We start from the raw sequence: 18,462 nt of genomic DNA, 5'->3' as shown, positions 1-18,462 counted from the left end.
CCTATATGGAAGAATCCTTCCTTTTTTCTAACTTCTGGTGCTGGTAGTCCTTGCTGTCCTTGGCTTGTGTGTGCATCACTCTTAATTTCTGCCTATCTCCTCACATGGTTTTCTTCTGTGTTTTGTCTTCTCTTCTTATAATCAGTCATATTGGATTAGGACTCACCCTAATGACCTTACTTTAACTTGATTATATCTGCAAAGACCCTGTTCCAAATAAGGTCACATTTGTGGATGCCGGGGTTAGGACTTTACCATCTTTTGGTGGGACACAGTTCAACCCCGTAACAGGTAGTCAGAGCACTCCAGCAAATACTCCCCCTTGAAGAAATCCTCCATGGGTTGTGGGAAGGCAAGCAGTGAAACCCCCTGGGCCTTCAAAGGGATGGAATGTCTCCTCTATCTTTCTATCTTCTATCTTTCCAAATAAGGTCCCATTCATAAGTTCCTGGAGGTTAGCGTTTCAACATATCTTTTTGGGAGATGCAGTTCAATCCATAACAACAGTATTTCAAACATACATACAATATGTACATCCACCTGCTTTATTATTTCTTAACATTGTGTCATATTTGTGCTGGATCTTATTTTTTAGGAAATAAAGTATTACATCCAAAGTGAGGCTGTCTCTCTGTATTTCTCCATGGTCTCATTCCCACTCTTCCCTTTACAACTGTAACCACTCTCATGAATATAGTGATCTTTTGTTCCTCATGCAGGTGTTTCTACCTTTATGATATTTTATATACCTTTAAACGTATCTTCAGTTGTTTTGCAGATTTTAAACTTCTTAAACTTTTTTTTAAAGTTTATTTATTTCTTCTGAGAGAGGGAGAGAGAACACAAGTGGGGAAGGGGCAGAGAGAGAGAATCTCAAGCAGGCTCACAAACCGTGAGATCATGACCTGAGCACAAGTCAGATGCTTAACCAACTGACCCACCCAGGTCCCCCTAAACTTTTTAAGTAAATGGTATGTGATACAGATTATTTTATAATTTGCTTTACAATCCCAAAAATATTTCCCTGAATATTTTTTTAAGTTTATTTATTTATGTTGAGAGAGAGTGCGTGAGCGTCAGAGAGAGAGGGAGAGAGAGAGAATCCCAAGCAGGGATTGAGCACCGACATGGAGTTTAATTTTAGGAACCATGAGATATGACCTGAGCTGAAATCAAGAGTCAGATGCTTAACTCACTGAGCTACCCAGATATCCCTTCCCTGAATGTTTTTGATATTTATCCATCTTGAAGCACTTAGTTCCTATATTCTAACTGCTATGTAGTATTCCATTGTGTGTGTGTATGTCAGTTTACCTATTTTCTTATTGATAGATATTTATCTTTTTTCCTCTGAGTTTTGCTATTACACATAATATTCCAGTGAACATTGTTGTTCTTGTGCACACGTATGAAAGTTTCTTGATGGTGGAAGTTGAGCTGCTTAGAAGTTGAATTTCTAGAGATGCTTGGGTGGCTCAGTTGATTGAATGACTCTTGATTTCGGCTCACGTCATGATTCCAGGGTCATTGGATCGAGGCCTGTATCGGGCTCCTTGCTGAGTGTGGAGCCTGCTTGGGATTCTCTCTCTTGCTCCTTTTGTCCCTCTCCCCCACTCGCACACACCCTCTTTTCAAATTAAGAAAAATTTTAAATTAAAAAAAGAAGTTGAATTTCTAGCATACATCACTTTTGCCAGATTTTGGCAAGTTACTCTTTAAAGTGGTTGCAGTAATTCATACTCTCATTAACAGTGTACAGTAGTTCCTGTTTCTCCCAATTTATTGCTATCACTTTGTATTGTCACACCTAAACATTTTTGCAAATTTGATGTGTTTGAAAAGATATCATATTGCTGTTTTAATTTGCGTTGTTGGTTTTCTTTTTTTTTTTTTTTTTAGGAATAAATTAAATGATATATTGATAAAGTGCTTGGCACTAGTAATCACTTAGTAATATTTACCTCTCTCTTCCCTCTCTACTTCTGCCAGGGTATATTTAATCTATGGTAAGTTTAATTTATTCTTTCTTTCTTCTAGACATTTTTAGTCTTTTTGCAAGTGAATCTGGGAGCTATGTTGTACGGGAAGAAATGGAAAGAATGCTCCATGTGGTGGATGGTAAAGTCCCAGATACACTCAGGAAGTGTTTCTCAGAGGTATATTTAAAGATTTACATTTCATCCCTACCTGTTACAAAGTATTAACTCTTAGTTATATAATGAGCTTAGCTATGATGAAAAATGTTTATGTGCAGCATATTCTTGACATTTTTGTTTTTAATGGTTGATGTTTCAATTATTTGTGTGCTATTCTCAAAGGTCCATGACACTTAATACTGTTATATTTGTGAATCTTAAAATTTCCAGTTCTACTTTAAAGACAACTGTCTATACTTAAGGGATAATAAAACACACTCACATTCTTACACCAATACATACACACTCACTGGTGATCATACATGCCACTGCTTTTCATCTTATAGTGTATCATTGGCCTTAAATCATTCTGTGACTCTCACTCATCAAGGTCTATTTTATCACTTACTTGACTTAGCTGATTTGCATAGTGAAATATTTGGGTGTGAAAAACCTGCCGTTTTCTTCTTTTTTCATAAATAATATATTTTCATTATAGAAAAACAGTAGAAAATGTCTATCTTTAACAGAGAAAATTCTTTTTTTTTTCTTCCTTTTCACAGGTCTGCTAATATGGGAAATGCCCTAAAGATGGTAGAATAAAAAAACCCTTTTAGAATTTTCTGATGTTTTCCTGCAGCACACTCAATGCTGCATGATTCCTCATGGGTGGCTGTTTGAGCCACTTGCGTTTTACAGATATGTCAGTCCCTCACTGCTGTGGGTTTTATTCATTTTAGTTTAGTCACCTTCCTAACTGTAAAGGCCTTGATTGTCAGTACTCCAGCTATATGCATGTATCTGGTTTTCATAGCTCTTTGGACTCTGTAGCTTTAGTTTTTCACTACTCTGGCTTTGAGTTTCTTCTGTGTTGATAGCACCTGGAGATTTCTGTATCTTGCCTTCAACTTGGCTGTACAGTTTTTAGTAGTGGTTATGGTATTATATTTTACTCCATATTTCTGTGTGTTTGGTGCAAAAGGATTGGCTTCCTGCACTGCAAGTTGCTGTGATAGTATTTCAGTACTTCAAGACAAGCTAGGCTATGGTTTTTCTCTCCAATAACAAACATTTCCTGTCCAAAAAAAGTAACCTAATCTTTGCAGGCCTGATTAATTGAATTTTTCACACAGATGTAAAATGCATTAATACTCTGTACATCTTGGAGAATGTATAGTTTTCTTATTAAGTTTTATGTACATATTCCCATTTTGATGGGAGTTCAATGTGGCTAGCTACCCAGTTCTCCAAAATTTAGGCACAATAGCAGGTACATATATGAGATGATAATTAGTGCTATAGGGAAAGATTAAGTAGAATAAGGGGGATAGGTGGTGATGGGGAGGAGGTGGCAGAGTGTTGGTATTTTGTATAGGGTAGTTGGGAAAGGCTTGTCACATAAAGTGACATTTGAACCAAGAATTTAAAGGAAGAAAGATCAAACTATGCAGAAATCTGGAGGAAAACATTTTTTAAGAAGAGAATACAGCAAAGGCCTGGAGTTGGAGTGTGCTTGATATGTCCAAGGAACAACAGAGGAGCCAAATGAGCTGGATTAGATTAAGAGACTCATAGAAGTTACAGAGGTTGGGGAAGGGTGTGAGATGAAGTGGGGAGATTATATATGGCTCTAGGACAGTATGAGTTCTTTGATTTTCACCCTGAGTGAGGTGGAACCAATTAGAGGGTTTGGGGCAGAGAAATACATGATTTGTTTTTTCTTTTTTTAAACATGATCATTTTGGCTCTTACGTACAGGGTAGGCTAAACAGAGTCCATACAAGATATCTGTGACTAATCTAGGTAAGAGGTGATGATTATGTAGATCATAATATAGCAGTGAGGTGGTGAGAAGTTTTCAGATTCTGCATTTATTTTGAAGGGAGAGTTGACAGGATCTTATATGGATTATGGGCTGTGGCAGAGAAGAGGATGACTAAAGTGTTTGACTTGATTTAGTAAGTGAATGGAGTTTCCATTAATTGAGATGGCTAAAACTACTTGGGGGAGGTTTGGGGTTTTGATATCAAGAGAGATTTAGGACATAATTAAATTTGAGAATCATTTTAGACATTAAACTGATGCCAACTATGTTTTTTGATATATAAATTAGCATTCAGAGGATAGGATTTGTTGGCTTAGAGTTGAGGATGAGATCATCTTAGAGTAAATTTAGATAGAAAACAGATTGGAAGACTGAGTCCTTTACTCCAGGGTTGAAAGGTTAATGAAATGAAGAAGACTCAAAACAGGAGCCTAAGGAATAGCCTGTGAGGAGAACCAAAAGAGAATGGTGTCCTGGAAGCCAAGTGATGAAAATATTTTAATAAAAAAGAGTGTTTATATCAAATAAACTGAAAGGTCAAATGAGTTGATTTTTGATCACTGAGAAGTGATCATTAGAATTGGCAATGTAGAGGAAGGTCCTTGGTGGAGGTCCTGTGGAGTTAAAAAAATTCACTGGAGTTAGGATACCAAAAGAAGTTTGCTCATAAGAGAAAGTAGTCAAGGGGGAAAGTGGAATGCTTAAAATTGCACTTAATGGGAAGGGAACAGTTATTATAATAAGATCATAAGACTTGTTAGTTAAGTCTGCAGTTAAGTGTTGTATGAAGGACAAGATCTTTGGAAAAGGAAAGATCAAAGAAATGAGAGGCCCTGGTTTTGGAATACTCATGTAGATGGCTATTTAAAAAAATTTTTTTTTCAACGTTTATTTATTTTTGGGACAGAGAGAGACAGAGCACGAACGGGGGAGGGGCAGAGAGAGAGGGGGACACAGAATCGGAAACAGGCTCCAGGCTCTGAGCCATCAGTCCAGAGCCTGACACGGGGCTCAAATTCCCGGACCGCGAGATCGTGACCTGGCCGAAGTCGGACGCTTAACCGACTGCGCCACCCAGGCGCCCCTCATGTAGATGGCTATTTAAACCACTAGATACTTATAGTTGGTTAAAAACAAAACAAAACAAACAAAAAAATCACAGTAAATGGGCTAATTTTTATCTGATTCAACTATTTAATATATTACGTGCTGTAATTTCTGAGTAATGTGTCTGATTGTATCCAAACCCTTGCTTTTCAAGTTACCATGTTTCAGTATGAGTCTACTTATATTAGAAAAGACTTATTTGGACCTCCCATAACAATGTTTTGTGTTGTTTTTTGCAATCCTAAAAAGCCACCAAAACTATAAAGAGAAGCACTTTAACTAAATGATGTGGACCTAGCACCTAGATTTAAGTGACATGGAATAGGTTTCAGCCTTTTCTTTTTTTTTTCCTTTTTAATGTTTTTTAACGTTTATTTTTGAGAGAAAGAGAGAAAAAGAGTGTGAGCAGAGGAGGGGCAGAGAGAGAGGGAGACATAGAATCCGAAGCAGGCTCCAGGCTCTGAGCTGTCAGCACAGAGCCTGACATGGGCCTTGTGAAATTGTGACCTGAACCAAAGTCGGAAGTTTAACTGACTGAGCCACCCAGGCGCCCCTCAACTTTTTCTATCTTATGCTTTTTTTAGCCTTAAAAGATGAAGTTATAAAGGAATCCACATAGGAATTGTATTGTTCTTTTCTTATATTTTCTTTGGTTGTCAGTTTTTAAGATGGAAATTCATATTGTTCTTAAAAGATGTGTCAATTTTAGGAGTCTGTTTATTTTTATTTGCCTTTTATGTTACTGGATTTTTTTTTTTTCTAAACTGCTATTGTGACAATTTATAAAAGGAAACTTTGCCTTTGCTTTCTGTTTTAGAAGACACCCATGACTCGAAAACATAAAAAGTCAGGTTTAACAGATGGCATTTTGGTGCTACCAGTTATGCAGTGATCCGAATGGACAGGTGGATCTCAGTGGTTATTGTATATTTCACTAAGTCAGCCAGGAAGTGTGGTGCATAGCTGAGGCTCAGAAACTTTGGACTACCCGGGTTTAATCATATTTTTGCCACTCTATCTTAGATCTTAGATTATTTAGCTTTTTGAAACCTCAGTTTTCCCATGTGTAAAATGGGGATGGTAGAGTAGAGTGTTGCTTTGAAGATTAAATTAATATGAAATGTTTAGGGGTGCTTGGCTGACTCAGTCATTGGAGCTTATAACTCCTGATCTTGAGATTGTGAGTTTGAGCCCCACATTGGGTAGAGAGATTACTTGAAAACAAAATCTTAAAAAAGAATGTTCAGAACAGTGCTTAGGGAATTGTAAATACTCAATATTAATGATATGTGAAGGTGGTAGAAGTGCCTATTATAATTAGCAACTTTTTGCTTTCTTGTACATGAGGGTACATTTTATAACATCTTAGTCTCACTGAAACCATTGATGCTACATGTTTTGCTTCATCTACAATCCCATTGATTATAAGATGTACCTTTATGTATTATAAAGAGAGAAAAGACCTGCCAGTTTTAGTTGAAGGATACTCTTGGTTTGAAAATTCATCCCAGTGTCAGAGATGTTAATATATAAAAATGTACATGAGCTTATGGGATTTATACTACTAATCCTCTTTCTAAACTAAACATGGGGAACAGAGAGAATAAGGGTATGATCCCTAATCTCTCAACATGTTGGCAATGTCCTCCCATACCCCTGCAGCAAGTCTGAATGCCATATTCTTCCATTGAGAAAAACAAGACTGTCAATGTTGTCTAGATGTTTTGATTGCACTGTTAAATGTTCTGAAACTAGTAAGCTAAGCATATTGCTGTATTTTAATAGGATGCTACCAAACGGTGTATAAATGATTTCTATCATATCTCTTTTAGGTTAGGAATTATTTGTATCCCTTAATATTTCTATCAGGAATAGACCTGATAGGCTCCTGAATGTCATTCTTCATTGTATTTCCATGTGGGTTGCTTCTGTCTTTTTCTCAGAAACATCCGGCCCTCATTCACCCTCGGTCCTCCTGTCTTCCAGATTAAGAAATTGACTTGCACAGCTATGTCATGTTCTTTCTCATCCGGGATACTTTTTTTTTTTTTTTTTAAATCCAGAGATGTAGAAGACAAAATACTTGACAAAAAAAGCGAAGAAATAGCAATCTACTTGTTTTTTTTGTATTCTAATTGACTTGTGAATACATGTTTTCAGTGATGCCTTCTAGAAGAGGGCTCCTGGATAGTTGTTTTTAATTTGCCAATGAAATTTAAAAGAGCATTTTAATACCATACATATTTAATTAAAATATGCTCATTCTTAAAGTTTAAGGTGCTGAAGAAGAGGGATAAGGCAAGTAAAAGATTGGCCTTATTAAATATAGAAAAAAAATACACTTTTAGAGGGTGGGGAAAATGGGGCGGTTCAATGGGTATAAAGTTTCTGTCATGCTAAATGAATTACAGAGATCTGTTGTATAACATAATGCCCATAGTTAATAATGCATTATTGTGCACCTTAAAATTTGTTTAGAGGGTAGAGTTCATGTTAAATGTTCTTACCACAAACCAGCCAACCAAACAAACAAGTAAAAACAAAGATGCAAGGAAACTTTGGGAAATGATGGCTATGTTTACCATCTTGATGTGGTGATAGTATCATAGGTTTTGCATATGTCCAGTCTCATCAAATTGTACATATTAAGTATCTTTGTATACCAGTAATACCTCAATAAAACTGTTTTTTTACAAAGAGGAAAAAATACACTTTACTGATTTCAGGATATACCTTAGAAAATAATATGTGAGTTATTAGTAACAATGCACTGCTTTAATGAATTGATGAAGTAATTTACAACTAAATTGCATAGATTTTATGCAAGTGGAAGTTCTGAAAATACAATTATTTTTTAAAACAGTTTGATTTCCAAATATACACCCTGTAGTGTTAGATAATCCTTTCTTTGTAGATATTAGCAAGATAAATGTTAACAAATTTCAAATTTCAAATTGTACAGTTTTAAGTAAGATACCTTAAAATTTGACTAAGCCTATGTGTTTTTTTTTTTCCTTTTAATTTTAGGGTGAAAAAGTAAACTATGAAAAATTTAGAAATTGGCTTCTTCTAAACAAAGATGCTTTTACCTTCTCTCGTTGGCTACTATCTGGAGGTGTTTATGTGACCCTCACTGATGATAGTGATACTCCCACTTTCTACCAAACTCTAGCTGGAGTCACACATTGTAAGTAACGGCATTTCATTGTTTTCTGTCCACTTTTAATACAGTTGACTAGTAATATGAGAATATGCCTATTAAGGAGAAATTTACTGGTCAGTGTTTTTTTTCTTCCAGAGTGTAATAAAATGAAATGCTAGAGCTTTATGGGGCACCTTCATGGCTCAGTCGGTTAAGCAGCGGACTCTTGATTTCAGCTTGGGTCATGATCTCTTGGTTTGTGGGATTGAGCCCCACATCAGGCTCTGCGCTGACAGTGCAGAGCCTGCTTGGGATTCTCTCTCTCTCTCCCTCTTTCTCTGTCTTGCACACGTGCACAAAATAAACATTTTTAAAAAATGCTGGAGCATTGAGTACATAGCTGAAAAAGAAAACTTTTTTTTCTGTACTCACTGAATGCTTTTATACTTCAAATACGTAGGTTTTTTTCCCCACACAAAGTTATTCCTCAATGCTCTGTAGATACCAATTGCGTTTTCTGCAATTTGGTTCACTTCTGACATGCTATCTCCCCCAGGGGGGTTAACACAGACCCCACAGGTTTAGGACTCAGTCTCACAAGACCATTTTTTTGCTACCCACAGAAGAGGCCAATCATAAATCCTGGTTGTTGCCAGTGCTTCTGATCAAACCGCTCTAAATTAGATGTTACCTATGCTTGGGGTTTGATAATTTGGTAAAAGAGCTTATAAAAACTCAAGGAAACATTAAAAAAAAATTTTTTTTAACATTTATTTTCAAGAGACAGAGACAGAGTGAGAGTGGGGGAGGGACAGAGACAGAGGGAGACACAGAATCAGAAGCAGGCTCCAGGCTCTGAGCTATCAGCACAAAGTCCGAAGAAGGGCTCAAACCCACCAACCGTGAGATCATGACCTGAACTAAAGTCGGACACTTAACTGACTGAGCCACCCGGGCGCCCCTCAGGGAAACATTTTATATTTATTGACTTAATATATAATAAAGGTTGTGTAAAAAAGAAAAAAACAACATACAGATGAGCAACCAGAGGCAAGGTCTGGAAGGGTCCCAAGCCCAGGAGCTGGGATGTGTCAGTCCTTCTGGCACATGGATATGTTCATCAATCCAGAAGCTCGCTAAAGCCCATACTTTGGGATTTTTATAGAGGCCTCGTCATGTAGGCATAATCAGTTACTCAGTTTTTAGCTCCTTTCCTGTCTCCAGCAAATAGGGAGTAGGGCTGAAAGTTCCAAGTTTCTGATTATGGCTTGGTCTTCCTGGTGACCAGCCTCTATCCAGAAGCCCACTAAGAGTCACCTCAGGCATTAGAACAAAGTACTGGTATCACCCAGGAAATTACAAGGGATTTAGGGCTACTGTGTCAGAAACCCTTATCACTCGGGAAGTTAACAAGAGTTTGGTCACAACTAAATATTAGGAGGAACCAGGGGCAGAGACCAATTACATACTATTTTACAATAGCCCTCTACTAATTGCCCTTAACCTAGTGGTATTAGTTTCCTAAAGTTCCTGTAACGAATTAGCACAATTTGTAAACTGAAATAACAGAAATTTATTTTCTCACAGTTCTGGAAGCTGAAATCAAGTTCATATTCCTTCTGAAGGCCCTGGGGAAAAATCCTCCCTTGCCTCATCCAGCTTCTGGTGACCCCAGGATTTGCTTATAGCAGCATAACTTTGGTGTCTGCCTCCATCTTCCTGTGGCCTTCTCTGTATCTCTCTGTGTCCTTTCCTTTTCTTATGAGGACACCAGTTATTGGACTTATGGCCCAGACTAAATTCAGGATGCTGAATTCATTATATCTACAGACACTATTTCTAAATAAGGTCACATCCTGAGGTTCCAGGTGACCATGGATTTTTGAGGGACATCATTGAAGTTACCACTGCATAGACCTTAAATGTTAACCTTTATTCTTTTCTGTGCGTACAGAAAAGTACCTACACTGGGCTTTTCCTTATGCTACTTCTTAACACTGGAGTGCCTTTCCCTTTACTTCTCCCTATAAATCCTAGTCATCTTTGAAGACTTAAATCACATGCCCCTTTGTTTCCAGGAAACTTTTTCTTGCCTTTCTGTGAGAAATCATCTCTCATTCCTCTGATCTTTCGTAACACCTTTTTTGTACCCTTCTTGGATGAACTTATCACTTCCACCTCTTACTGAAATTATTTATAGCATTCCATTTATTTGTACATGTCATCTCTCTTAAATCATAGAATCTATATATTCTTTGCTTTTTCTCCTTCTGTGCCAAGCCCTTAAAAAATAAGTATTTATTAACTGAATAGAGGGCCTGGATGTTAAGTGCTACTTGTATCTGTTGCTTTGTATAACTTATGACTGGCTACTAATTACACAGCAGCTATTTTTCTGCCCATTTTCATTCCATTATTACCAGAAGTTCTGATAAATTCTGGCATGAATAGGCAATGGACTTCATTCTACTACTTTTCAGTGCTCTTGTTTTTATTTTTGATAGGAAAGCCTTTAAAAAAATTGTTTTGCATAAAAAATTAGGGAATCTTTTTATACTCATTGTAAATTTTAACTTAGATTTATATTTAAATTGTCAGTCTTACGGATATTTTGCTGAACTCGTACTTTCATTTGTGATTATGTGGTGAATTATTTTTCTGCTAGTATATGCTAAGAGTGTGACTGCTTTCTTTTAATGACTCATGGTTTTGTTTTTGTTTTTGTTTTTTAATTTTTTTTCAACGTTTATTTATTTTTGAGAGACAGAGGGAGACAAAGCATGAGCAGGGGAAGGCAGAGAGAGAGGGAGACACAGAATCTGAAGAAGGCTACAGGCTCTGAGCTGTCAGCACAGAGCCCGATGCAGGGCTTGAACCCACAAACCATGAGATCATGACCTGGACTGAAGTCAGACATTTAACTGACTGAGCCACCCTGGCGCCCCTAATGACTCATGTTACAGAAAAAATTACTCTGATGCTTGTTAAAATGGTAAGAAAGACAACCCAAGACTTCTGTAGTGGTGTATTGCAGTAGGAGACAAAGATTGGTCTTCTAAATATAACAAGGACAAGTAGGGAGTTCTGGCCAAGGAGCAGGATGAGGTGGTCACTGGAGGGAAAGTTACTAAGAGGAGGCATCAAAGGTAGGGGGATAAGGCCAAGGACTTATTCATCAGAGATGGGGTATGAGGAACTTGATCAGATATCAAGGGTAGGGGGACGACTTAGCAGCATTCTTAGCTAAGACTGGATTTGAGCAAGCCAGAGACTGGATGGGGGCTTAGTTGGAGGCCTAGTCAGAAAGAAGGCTCAAAGAGACTTAAGTATGGTCAAGGAGAAAGTCTTTGTCAGTTGCCTAAAGTGCAATTAAGTCTGACATACTTTGCAAATGCAGATACTGCTTATGGATTATTTTGGAAAGCACTGTATTATTTTTTAAAATTATTATTATTATTTTTTAAATTTACATCCAAATTAGTTAGCATATACTGCAACAATGATTTCAGGAGTAGATTCCTTAGTGCTCCTTACTAACCATTTAGCCCATCCCCCCTCCCACAATCCCTCTAGTAACGCTCAGTTTATTCTCCATATTTATGAATCTCTTATGATTTGTCCCCCTCCCTGTTTTTACATTATTTTTGTTTCCCTTCCCTGTGTTCATCTGTTTTGTCTCTTAAAGTCCTCATATGAGTGAAGTCATATATTTGTCTTTCTCTGGCTGATTAATTTCACTTAGCATAATACCCTCCAGTTCCATCCACGTAGTTGCAAATGGCAAGATTTCATTCTTTTTGATTGCTGAGTAATACTCTATTGTATATATATACCACATCTTCTTTATCCATTCATCCATCGATGGACATTTGGGCTCTTTCCATACTTTGGCTATTGTTGATAATGCTGCTATAAACATGGGGGTGCATGTGTCCCTTTGAAACAGCACACCTGTATCCCATGGATAAATGCCTAGTAGTGCAATTGTTGGATCATAGGGTAGTTCTATTTTTAGTTTTTTGAGGAACCTCCATACTGTTTTCCAGAGTGGCTATATCAGCTTGCACTCCCAGAAAGCACTGTATTATTAAAGATTACAGACTGACTTACTTAAATTCAATCAGTAAAAATAATTATCAAAATGTTAAAAATGTTATCCCATTATATGGTTCCATTTTTATTTAAAGATGATCTTCTCTATTTTTAGCTTTTTATCACTTGGGAAGATTTTTGAAGTTTTAATAGTATTTGAAAGTTACAGTGCCTTTGCCTTATTAAAAAAATTTTACCTTGAATTTACAGCAAATATTAATGTAGATGTGTTGTTTCACCTGTAATAATGACCTTCTAATTTCTAAACCAAATGGTTTCTTCTTAGGGTCATTCTATCTACCCCTGTCTCTCTGCAGCATTGTTAGCACTATTGACCATTCAGTTTTCATGAAATTCTGTTCTTTGGCTTTGGAACTATTGTAGTTTCCTAGTTGTTAATTATTTGAGTTTTCTTTACTGTTCTCCTTTTTTTTCTCTACCTTTTAAATGTAGAAAGGGTTTCTCATGGGTTGGACTTTAGCTCTGTTTTATTCTTAAATGATGTGTGTGCTTTGGTGCATTACAGCCATTTCCATTGCTTCACCTATACTTCATATCTTTGTGGGTGATACCTTGATGGAGTTTTCTGGTCTTGAGGTATCTCAAACTGTATAGTCATTTTTTTTTTAAGTTTATTTATTTATATTGAAAGAGAGAGCATGTGCACCTGTATGAACATGGCTGTGCATACAATTGGGGAAGAGGTAGAGAGGAGAGAGAGAAAGAATCCCAGACAGGCTTCGCACTGTCACTGTGGAGCCTGATGCAGTGCTCGAACCAGTGAACTGTGAGATCATGACCTGAGCTGAAGCCAAGAGCCAGCCATTTAAACCTACTGAGCCACCTAGGCACCCCAAACTGTATATTCATTTTAATAAATACCTCCTGGGTATTACTGAAAAACAAAATTCCACTGAATAAATTTCAAGATCAAATTGGCTTTATTCAAATCATGAACTGAGCAGTATCCCATCTAGTAAATAGAAAGGAGGTCTGAGGAGCTCCACAAAATGGAAGATTTATAGATAGGAGGGAGCAGGAGTGAGAGTGAAGTGGGGGGGTGGGGAGGAGTTTCTAACAAACAGTAGATTGTTTTCAGGTAAGGTCATCTTCCTTTGGGGGAATGCCTGGGGTCTTTCAGGCAGATTACCTTATTCTGGTGCTTATCAGGAATTCCAGATTGAGAGGTTAAAGGTCACATTTCTGGGAAAGGCTGAAACTACAGTTAGATGAGATATTAAGTCTTGGTATGTTGACATGGGACTCCACACAAGTGACTCCATTTGGGGCCTATTGTTCCTTTTTTCCACTATATATCTATATCATCTATATCTATATCTATATATCTATATATATTCTTTTTTTCTTTTTTCTATATTTATTTTTTTTAATTTAAATTTTTAAAAAAATTTACATCCAAGTTAGCATCTATGCAAACAATGATTTCAGGAGTAGATTCCTTAATGCCCCTTACGCATTTAGCCCATCCTCCCTCCCACAAACCCTCCAGTTAACCCTCTGTTTGTTCTCCATATTTGTCTCTAATGTTTTTGTCCCCCTCCTGTTTTTATATTATTTTTGCTTCCCTTCCCTTATGTTCATCTATTTTATATCTTAAAGTCCTCATATGAGTGAAGTCATATGATATTTGCCTTTCTCTGACTAATTTCGCTTAGTGTAATACCCTCTAGTTCTATCCACGTAGTTGCAAATGGCAAGATTTCATTCTTTTTGACTGTCGAGTATTCACTATATATATTCTAACATCTTAATCTCATATATAAAATCAAATGCATGTTTCCTTGTTTTCAACCCATCTTAAAGGTTCAAAAAGCAAACATGTTCTTCCTCCTGTCTTTTCTATCATGGTTAATAGTATTTGTAATTCCAGTCATCCAGTTTGAGATTAACTTTGACTTTTCCTTGTCAAACTTCACATTAGACCCCATCAATCTTAATTCAGCCTTATTTCTTAAGAGTTTCTTTTTTGCTGCCATCATTGCAATGTTTGTCCTTATTTATCTGAGTATATGTTAATGATAGGAGAGAATGAAGGGCAAATTGTTGTTGTTGCTTAGTTTACATTAAAAAAATACTTTTTCTTTTCAGAAACCTTTAAGGAATCTTCATTTTCTATAGAACAAAGTTTAAACTCCTTAGCATGGCTCTAACGTCGCTTGGTTTCCTGTTCTTAATTTTCCATATTCATTTCTCTTTATATGTGTTCTCTGCTTCAACTACAGAGCACTGGTCAATATTCCATGACTATACCCCATGGGCTTTTATAGTTACTCTGCATATCACTTCTAATATTCCTTTATTTAGATTGCATTTCATCTTTCAGCTCTTAAGAATTGAAATACTTCTTCATCCTCAAAGCCAAATCCATATGCTCTTTTGTCATGCCTTCTCCATTTTTCTTCAGTTTGAATTAAGTTTACTGTTTGCATTCCTGCACATCTTACATTTCTATTAAAGCATTTAAGATGCTTTTTACCTTCTCTTAGGGTCATTTGGAAGTGGCTTTGATTCCCCTCAGAAGTTACAAGTCCCATAGGGACAAGGCTCTTATCCAGTTCATATTTGAGTTCTTCTTAGTACAGTGGTCTAAATGCAAGTTTTTGGACTGTAAAGTATTGAAAAATTTTTAGCTACTAAAAGTCTACATTCTAAGTACTCATTTAAACGTTTGATTTCCCCAGGAGTGAGCAGGAATTATATGTTGTTTTAGGAGTATAGAGCACTAAACTAATTATTTTATCTACTCCTATAGTACACCCATGGATTTCCCTGGTGGCCATGGAAATAAGTCAGTAGTGTATGGTAAAAGTCTGAAGAAATGCTATGTTTTAAATTTTCTCAGTTATTTATAACATTTTAAATTGCTAGCACCTTAGTTGAATTTTGTTGTATCCTTGTTTCTTGTAAGAGTAATATCCCAAAATAAAAAATTAATAAAATATAAGCCTACTATGGGGGCGCCTGGGTGGCTCAGTCAGTTGGGTGTCCAACTCTTGATTTTGGCTCAGGTCATGATCTTGAGGTTCATGGGAATAAACCGCACATTGGGCTCTGTGCTCACAGCGTAGAAACTGCTTTAGATTCTCTCTCCCTGCCTCTCTGCTGCTCCCCTGCTTGTGCTCTCTCTTTCTCTCTCTTTCAAAATAAATAAATATTAATAAAAACATATAAAGCTACCATGGTATATTGGTAGTTACCAGCCTTCATTGAGCATTAGAATTATTTGGAGAGGGTGTTAAACATGTTGGTTATTGGTTCTATAATGATTTTATTCAGTGGGCAATAGACATCTAAGGTAATTCTGAACTATATTTTGAGGAATACAGATAGGATGTTTCGGAGTTCTTCAGACTTTGAGTCAGACACTGGGCCTGCTGCTTATTACTCATGTAACAGTGGGAAATTTGTTTAATCTCTCAACTTCTTTTTCCTCCTCTGGAAAACAGAGGTAATGATACAGTTTACCTCACAGGAGTGTTGTAAGATATGTAGGGAGGAAGTCTTTCTTCCTCTACCCATCTTGAGTTCATTGATAGAGCTCTTTATTTATTTATTTATTTATTTGTTTGTTTGTTTATTTATTTATTTTAATGTTTATTTATTTCCGAGACAGAGAGAGACAGAGCATGAGTAGGGGAGGAGCATAGAGAGAGGGAGACAGAATCCGAAGCAGACTCCAGGCTCTGAGCTGTCAGCACAGAGCCCAACGCGGGGCTTGAACTACAAACCGTGAGATTATGACCTGAGCCCAAGTCGGTCGCTCAGGTGCCCCGATAGAGCCCTTTAAATTAGACTCACAGGAGGCAGATACCAAGCGAGAAACAAGTTTATTAACATTGCTTATGCATGGTGGTTAGACCTGGAGTTTATATAGCATCTTAATAAAGAACAATAGTTTTGTAGAGAGGGGACAAGACAAAAGGACTGAGTTTCTAGAGGTGGCAAATTATGGGAAGGCAAATGTGTGGAGAAACTAATGGTAGGGCTGGCTAGTAAGGTTTGTTATATAGATTCATTTATCAGGTACAATCTCCAGGTTGATAAGGGTCTAGAGTAGTCTCTGGTGATTACTTCTGTCTTTCTGGTAGAGGAGCAGGGAAGACACCTTTACAAATTAGGCAAAAGGTAGGGGGAGTTTGCAGAGAGCTTTTCTTTTATCTGCTTCTTCTCAATTGCCTTCAACTCAATATAATTTTTATGCCAAGTAGGATATTTGGGGTGGCATATTGGTCTACCCTTTAGGATTACATGAGATAATACCGTTTTTAAAGGACTCAGCTTGGTGCCTGTTGTAGAATGGGTGCTTTACAATGAATATGTAACCTCTTTTATCATTGGACACTTGGCTTGCAAATATCAGTGAGCTTTACCCCATTATCTCTAGAGAGTTATTGTTTTGGAAGCAAGCAGTTTCATAACAGAGGGTTGTAGATCTGTACACAAATCAACTTGTCCACGTCTGTGGGAGGAAAGTCTTTTTCTTTCTAGTTCTGTTTTATTTTACAGTTTATAGAAATAAAGAATCATCATAAACCAGTGAAAGAGACAACTCAGTTGCAATGGGCTTCAGCAAATAGCTACTTTCTTCATGGGGCTTATATGAAAGCATTATCATAAAGTCAGAATTACTGCTAAATTTCATTTAGAAATTCTGACATGGTAGGTTTGCATTCTGATGGCTATGATTTATCATATTACCTATACATTCTCAGTTTCTGGCTAAGCAATTCACTACTAAATTCTTTGCAGGCTCTTCCATTCAAAGGATATTTGGTACATTAAACTTTTCAAATAATGTGTCCTGAATGTGGAAACTTAGGATAAAAAAATAGTGTTATTAACTGATTTATAAGCAGACAGAAAATATTTATTTTAAAGCATCAGTGACTACATTTAAATTTGTGTAATGAGCCAAGATATCTAGGAAACAAAAAGGAATTAAAATTTTTCACTTGTAAGTAACATTTATATTAGAATGCAGATGCCTTTTATTTTTCACATACAATTATAAAGTAAAATTTAAAGTCACAGTAAGTTGAACACACTGCCATATTTAATCAGATGTTCTCTTTTATTTAAATCATAAGTGAAACTGGGGAATCTATTTGTATTCAATACAGAGTTAGAGTAAGATTTTAGATTTTGTCATGGCAGGTACATTTTTCAGAACTGCAAATTCCAGATTATTGTTACCTTATTATTATTTTTTTTAATTTTATTTATTTGAGAGTGAATTTGTGTGCATGTGTGAGTAGGGAGGGGCAGAGAGAGATGGAGAGAGAGAATCCCAAGCTGGAGATTAACTCCAGGAAAGCTGCTCACGGCACAGAGCCTAACACAGGGTTCATCCCAAGAACCAAGAGATCCATGACCTGAGTTGAAATTAAGAGTTGGACACTTAACCCACTGAGACACCCAGGTGCCTCCGTATCTTTTTTAAGCTTAGGAAATTGAATTATGGGGCACCTGGTTGGCTCAGTGGGTTAAGTGTCTGACTAGCTCAGGTCATGATCTCGCATTTTGTGGGTTCAAGCTCTGCATCGGTTTCTGGGCTGACAGCTCAGAGCCTGGAGCCTGCTTCGGATTCTGTGTCTCCCTCTTTCTCTCTGCCCCTCCCCTGCTTATGCTCTGTCTCTGTCTGTCTCTGTCTCTGTCTCTCTCTCTCTCTCTCTCAAATAAATAAACATTAAAAAAAATTTTTTTAAAGAAAAAAAGAAATTGAATTAGAACATTAGCCCAGAGTTCAAGTTTTTAATATTTGAGTAGATCTTAATCAAATTTTTGTCAGAGCTGTTGTGTTTTTCTCTCATAATTTGCTATTTAAATACCTAAGATTAGACCTGAAGAGGATCAAGAGAGTGGAGTAGAAAGATTCTGAGCTTACCTCCTCTCATAGATACACTAAAACTACAACTACATATAGAACTACTCTTTCTCAGAACAACCTGAAGACTAGCAGAACAGCTATTCCACAACTAAAGGTATAAAGAAAAAGCCACATGGAGATAGGTAGGAGGGGAGCAGAGATGTGTAGTTAGGACTAATACCCCCAGTGTGGTGACCCTTAAACAGAAGGGATGTCACAAACACAGAAGTCCTCCCTGAAGAGCAAGGGGTTTCAAGCATAACATTGGACATTC

The 18,462-nt window shown here is 36.9% G+C and overlaps 1 protein-coding gene and 1 long non-coding RNA gene across 3 annotated transcripts in view; one reads left to right on the top strand and one right to left on the bottom strand.

Annotated features, from left to right (window-relative positions):
* Positions 1-18,462, top strand: part of USP32 (ubiquitin specific peptidase 32) — a 242,241-nt gene that overhangs the window by 119,344 nt on the left and 104,435 nt on the right. For both annotated transcript variants that reach the window (XM_003996605.6, XM_011289074.4), the window contains exons 4-5: positions 2,038-2,156; positions 8,095-8,254. In XM_003996605.6, the coding sequence (XP_003996654.4) occupies positions 2,038-2,156; positions 8,095-8,254 (279 nt within the window). The remainder of the gene's footprint in view (positions 1-2,037; positions 2,157-8,094; positions 8,255-18,462) is intronic.
* Positions 1-18,462, bottom strand: part of LOC109494292 — a 124,639-nt gene that overhangs the window by 65,372 nt on the left and 40,805 nt on the right. The window lies entirely within an intron of this gene.

The sequence above is a fragment of the Felis catus genome, chromosome E1, assembly GCF_018350175.1.
Source record: "Felis catus isolate Fca126 chromosome E1, F.catus_Fca126_mat1.0, whole genome shotgun sequence".
Taxonomy (NCBI): domain Eukaryota; kingdom Metazoa; phylum Chordata; class Mammalia; order Carnivora; family Felidae; genus Felis; species Felis catus.
Note: the sequence above shows the minus strand (reverse complement) of the source record. Positions and strands in the feature narration are given on the sequence as shown.